The sequence below is a fragment of the Gaeumannomyces tritici genome (genome assembly GCF_000145635.1).
Source record: "Gaeumannomyces tritici R3-111a-1 unplaced genomic scaffold supercont2.9, whole genome shotgun sequence".
Taxonomy (NCBI): domain Eukaryota; kingdom Fungi; phylum Ascomycota; class Sordariomycetes; order Magnaporthales; family Magnaporthaceae; genus Gaeumannomyces; species Gaeumannomyces tritici.
In genome coordinates this window covers 1,024,791-1,030,790 of record NW_008804553.1, presented here as the reverse complement: position 1 = coordinate 1,030,790, position 6,000 = coordinate 1,024,791, and the positions used below count along the sequence as shown (strand labels likewise).

The 6,000-nt window shown below is 61.1% G+C and overlaps 2 protein-coding genes across 2 annotated transcripts; one reads left to right on the top strand and one right to left on the bottom strand.

Moving 5' to 3' along the window:
• Positions 1–194: 194 nt before the first annotated feature.
• On the top strand, positions 195–2,228 carry GGTG_12818 (hypothetical protein; the record flags this gene model as incomplete). Its single annotated transcript, XM_009230719.1, has 1 exon — positions 195–2,228. The coding sequence occupies one exon, from the start codon at positions 195–197 to the stop codon at positions 2,226–2,228; it is 2,034 nt and encodes a 677-aa protein (XP_009228983.1).
• Positions 2,229–3,523: 1,295 nt separating this feature from the next.
• GGTG_12817 (hypothetical protein) lies at positions 3,524–5,242 on the bottom strand (the record flags this gene model as incomplete). The annotated part of the gene is made up of 1 exon (XM_009230718.1): positions 3,524–5,242. The coding sequence occupies one exon, from the start codon at positions 5,240–5,242 to the stop codon at positions 3,524–3,526; it is 1,719 nt and encodes a 572-aa protein (XP_009228982.1).
• Between the last annotated feature and the right edge of the window lie 758 nt (positions 5,243–6,000).

The window sequence follows — 6,000 nt, the reverse complement described above, 5'->3', positions numbered from 1 at the left end:
GCCTCCATTTCTCGCCCCGACCTCTGGATAGCCATGACAGCCTGCGCCTCGGCCAGACAAATCCCAACAATTTCCCAGGGCTCATAAGCACCCCTTTTTCCACAGTGCCCTGACCAGGAACGGGAAGCAACAGCAACAAACCGCCCGCCAGCCGAGCCGTATTCGCCCATAACACCCACAGATCCGGCATTGACATGGACCACAGCCATGGCACGGGCGGCACCACAGGTGGCTTCAAGCCCGTCAATATGGGCCTTGCCCAGTCCTTCTGGTACATAATCGTTAGCTTCGTTGGAATGGTGGTCCTGATACGCGTCGCAAACTACGTCGACCGCCGGAGGAGATTGACAGCATGTGCAAGAGGGTCCCGTGAGTTCCCGACGAGGCCAACGGGCCGGATATCCCAAGTCTGGGCCACAGCGACAGCCATTGCGCGCGAGATCAGCTATCCGCAGCTGTACGTGCCCACACGCTTCTTGTCGTGGATGACGCCGCCGCCGCTTGGGCGCGTGCTGCTTCTGCTGGCCTACTGGGCCGTCATCATCTACATGATGGCGGCCGACGCCATCATCGAGGACGTTTACTTCTGGGAGCGCATCGGCTTCCGCAACGCCTGGGTCACCATGATGCAGGTGCCGCTACTATACCTTCTCGCATCCAAGGCCAACGTACTGGCGTTCCTTCTCGGGTCCAGCCACGAGCGCCTCAACTGGATGCACCGCTGGGTCGCCCGCACCATGCTGGTCACGGGTGCTGTCCACGGCTGGCACTTTTATCACCAGTGGGATCTGGCCAACTTTGTCGAGTTCCAGCTCGAGATGATGCCCATGGTCAAGTACGGCCTCGGCGCCTGGGCTGTCCTGGCCTGGGCCTTACTCACCTCGTTTGCGCCCCTGCGCCACGCTTGGTACGAACTCTTTGTGGCCCAGCACATCGTCGCCGCCGTCGTTTTCCTCTGGTTGCTGTACGTGCACGTCCCGGCAACCGCCCGCTGGTACCTCTGGCTCGCTGTGGCGTCGCTGTGCCTCGACCGCTTCTGCCGTCTGGTGCTGCTCGTGTGGCAGAACGTCAAGATCCGCCGTCCGAACCCGTCGCGCTGCAAGGGCGGCCAGCGCGTGGGCCACCAGGCGCAGCTGAGGGCCGTCGGCGACGCCATTACCGTCGTTACTATCAAGGACGTTCACTTTCGGTGGCGCGCCGGCCAGCACCTGTATCTGTGGATCCCCCGCATCGGTCCGCTCGAGGCGCACCCCTACACCGTCGCGTGCGCTCACCAGCTGCCCGACACGTGCATCTGCAACAGCATCCAGTTGGTGGTACGCCGGCACGCCGGCTTCTCGCGCAGGCTGCACGCCCACGCGGTCCGCGCGCGGGAGCAAGGGAGAGGCAAGGACACGGTCACTGCCTTTGTGTCGGGCCCGTACGGCGTACCGCCGCGATGGGACGTGTACGAGACGCTGGTGCTGATCTCGGCGTCGACGGGCGCGTCCTTCACGCTGCCCATCCTGGAGAGCGTCATCATGCACCGGCTGCGGCGGCAGGAGGGGCCGGGGGCCGCGTTATGTACGAAGCGGATCGACGTGCTCCTCGCGGCGAAGCGCGGCGACGAGATCGACTACTACGTGCAGCTGCTGCACGACTTCATCAACAGGGCGCGCGAGGTCGGTATAGAGCTCAAGGTGGTGATCGCCATGACACGGGACCGCGCGGCCCTGATGGACGACCCGCTGGAGGACTCGCCGCGAATGCGGAGTGACAGTGCCGCCTCGGCCACGGCGGCTGCGGCTGGTCCTAGTGATATTCTAGTGCGGAGACAAAGAGGGCAGGGAGGACAGATTTCGGAAAAGATGGAGGCAGCAGGCAGCGAGGGCAAGAATGGGGATCTGCTGTCACGGGCAGTCGACGTGGAAAAGGCCGCCGGCGTTGGCGGCGACGGGCCAATGCCGGCATCATCCCGCTGCTGCAAGGACCAAGGCAGCAATGAGCTGGAACGGCGCGGGAGCGCAGACTCGCACGTGCAGCACATGACGTCCCGGCCCGACGTGGCCGCCTTCATCCGCGAGCCGGTCGAGGCCGCGGGCGGGGAGACGTCGGTCGTGGTCTGCGGCGGCAAGTCCCTGGTGGCGACGGTGCGCAACGCCGTCGCGGCCCTCTCGGACGAGCGGGCGGTGCACAAGGGCACAGGCGCGCAGGGCATACACCTGCATGTGGAGGAGTACAGCTTTTGAACGCAGCGGGGGGGCGGTTTCGGCGTTGGTTGATTTACAGGAAACAAGGCATTTTTGTCGTCTTTTCGAGTCTCGCACATCTGCCAGTAGCAACCGTTGGGGCACAGTAAACCCCGTGGCTCGGCCCGCCGCCTCCTTGCTCACTGTGCTAGGCATCTGGCGTAGTTCGTCTTTGCAACGTCCATCCGTTCCCTCGTCACCCACCGCGACTTTGCGTCATTCCCAAACCTAGGTACTCATCATTTTTGTCTCTACATTTTTCTCTTCTCATTCGCGCGAGAAAGAGCCGGCGTCATGCCCCCACACCATGTTCGCAAGCCAGGCGTGGGCGGGGGGGCTTCCTCTCCAAACCTTGGCGTGTCCTCCATGCGCATCACATCACCCGGCCCAAGTTCGGCGTCCGTCGGCTGGGGGAAGGTCTCCGCGCCAAGTCGGTGTCGTCCTTCGGGGAATCGACTCTCTCACTTGTTCTTGGGAGGTTCCCGCCCCAATTATTCATCGCTCGTCGGCTTTTTTGTTCCCCTTCTTTTTCCCAGCGCCAATTACTTGTTTGCGGCACTTGTTGTGGGCTCAGCTGCAATATGACGCGTTCAGGGTCCCACGCTCGAAATGTGGTGGTTGACCCCCCGCCCATGTGGCCCTCTTAGCCATCCCCCCAACGACTTGGCTGCATCTCCAAGCCTTCGTCTGTGTACTGCAACATGCGCTTCTGGCGACCGACAGCCGGCCACGCCGCACTTTGCAAGGCCCCTTGTCCATCTCCCCGCAAATTGCAACACACAATCGCACCGGCTTGCGTTAGCATAGAGAAAAGGTGCCAAGCGAGTATGAAAAATCCCGCGGGCCATCATCGGGTCCTTTTCCGATCGGGAACACAGCGCAGTCGAGAAGTTTCAAGAAGCCAACAGAAAAATCGGTGTTTTGATGCAGAGGTATGATGTAACATGTATATGCCACCTGTCTTGTCCAGGTCCCAAAACTCCGAGGCCAAGCCATCCTCATCTCCAAAACAATACTTTCGTAAGGTATCAAAATTCGGCGTTCGACTAGCAACTGGGTATCACTGTCCTCCTAGCCGTATATAGGCCGAGGGCCACGTAAGAAAGTCATGAATAAGGGAATGAGAAAGGAGATGTGAAAAAAAAAAGAAACAAACAAGTAAACACTAGCCTCCCACCCAGTTGCACGCTGTTCGTTTTGTTTTTTTTTCATCCCCACATAAAAGCAGAAAAGGCGTCATGTCGACGGTCGTGACGAGTCCACATGGCGCACCAGAAACTGCCTGGATAGTGCGTCTAGGCAGAGGTGTCCTGCCCCTCCTTCTTCTTGCCCCAGCCAAACATGCTGCGGATGTCGTCGCGGAAGCGGGTAGGCGGCTCGGTGAATTGGGCCTCGTAGGCGTCGATGGTGGGCTTGTCCCAGACCAGGTCGGCTTGCTCGGGCTTGACAATGCTGGTGCGCTTAAACAGCTTCCAGGAGACGAAGGTGATCATGGCGACAAAGATCATGGTGTAGTACGAGAAGAAGGTCATAACGTCCCATTTGCCAGGCAGGAAGGTGGTGTAGCCAAAGCTGAGGACGACGCACGTCATCCAGACGATGCCGATGTAGGCGCAGTAGGGCTGGAAGTAGCCGTAGTAGGGGAGCGACTTGCGGTCGAGGCCCTGGGCGTTGCAGGCGCGGTAGAAGAAGACATACGTGATGCAGATGATGACGTAGTTGAGGATCTGGGCGGCCTGGGTCAGCGACTGCAGCCAGGTGACCACCTCGGCCGTGTTGTTGGAAACCTGCAGCAGCGAGAGCAGGGGGAACAGCATGACAAAGGCGAAGGCGTAGATGGGGATGCCGTTGCTCATGCAGCGCTTGAAGATGGCCGGGGCCTGGCCGTCGAGGGCGAGGCCGTAGAGCGAGCGCATGGCGCAGTACGTGTAGGCGTTGCCGGCGCTGAAGATGGAAGTGCACAACAGGGCGTTGACGATGTGCGGCAGAATGTTCACGCCGAGCCTCTCCATAGCGATGACGTAGGGCGAGCCGTTGGCGGTGCCGTGGCCGGCGTTGGCCAGGTCCTTGTCGTCGTGGCGCAGCACGATGCCGACGGCCAGGGCGCCGCCGATGAAGAAGAAGCCGAAGCGCCAGTAGACGGTCTTGAAGGCCTGCTTGAGGTAGATGCGGGGGCGCATGGCCTCGCCGGCGATCATGGCGATGTACTCGGGGCCGACAACGGTGAAACCGGCAGAGTAGACGGCGGCCAGGAAGCCCTGGAAGCGGCCGAGGTCGCCTTTGCCGATGTACTCGGCAAAGGCTGGGACAACCATCCAATTGCGAAAGCCGTAGGCATCGTGCTGGGGGTTTCCGCCGACCATGGTAACAAAGGTAAAGGAGAAGACGATGCAGATGAGCAGTAGCTTGCCCGAGGCCAGCCAGAACTCGGCCTCGCCAAAGTAGCGCACGGCGACCACGTTGAGCATACCGTACAAAACGACGCAGGCGATGCAGACGGCGACGACTGGAATGTCGTTGCGCCAGAACTGTAGCACCAGGTTGAGGGCCGAGATCTCAAAGGGGATTAGGAAGGCCTCGTACAGGAAGAAGTTCCAGCCGGCCATGAAGCCAAAGGCCTCATCGACCCACTTGCCGGCCATGCGGATGAAGGAGCCAGTGACGGGCATGTAGACACACATCTCGGCCATGCCGTTGTTGACCATACCCAGCATCATGGAGTAGATCATGTAGGCGAGGAAGAGCGAGGCCGGGCCGCCTCGTTGCAGGCCTGTGCCAATAGACACGAAGAGCCCCGTGCCGATGGAGCCGCCGATGGCGATGAGCTGCAGGTGGCGGTTGGTCAGGTGGCGCTGCAGCTTGTCGACGTTGCCCACCAGCGGCTGGTTGTTGGACGACGAGCCCGAGGGCCGATTCGAGCCGCTCGAGAGGGAGGGCGTCCGAGAGTCGGTGTGCTTCTCATCGGCGCCGTGGCTACCTGGGGAGGCATCGTTGCTGATGCCGTGAGCCGCCATGGTTGTTGTTGGTATAGGTGGTGGTGGTGGTCGTGGTGGGTGTTGTTGTTGATGATGTTGATGATGTTAATCTGAACAAGGGAGTGACTGGACGTGTGCCTTATTTCAGGTCGTCCTGTTGCTCTTGATCCACGTTGTACTGCCGCCGTACTCGGAGCCGGACAGCGAGGCGCTCCGTTGAGACAACGGGGAGGGGCGGTCGGCAAGACGCTGGTTTCTGAATGGCATATGAGGCGGGCTCGGGGATTGCTCGGGGATGGACTCCCAGAAAAGAAGGAGTGTGGAAAGATGCAGCCAAGCGGCCTGCGAGATATAGGGTGGTCTGCGATAGACGGGATGGGGAGGATGGGGTGGAAGGGAGGGAGGAGTAGGCCAGGCACGGGCAAGGAGACGGCGGGCCAAGGGCGCTATTATACTGGCGTGTTCGAGGCGGGACTTGGGATGGGACTCGCGCCCGTCGAAGGCGAGGCAGCAAAGCAGGTTTGCCCAGCCCGCCCTTTGGCTCGCACTCGGTATCGAAGCCCTCCGTCCTCGTCGGGCCTGACAATGGGTGGTAGGGTGCCGTAGCACAGCGTACTGTACCTAGCCCGGCGGCCACTGTAGCCCAGGGCCCAGGATGGAACGGCGCGCTCCTTACAGCACTAACCCAGCAATCGGGTGGGTAGGGCTGCTGTCATTGGCTCGTGGGCTAGTCCAGGGTGGTGCCCAGCGTTGGTCGTTGATTGCCTGCGCCGCAGCGCTGCCGAAGAACCGCAGTC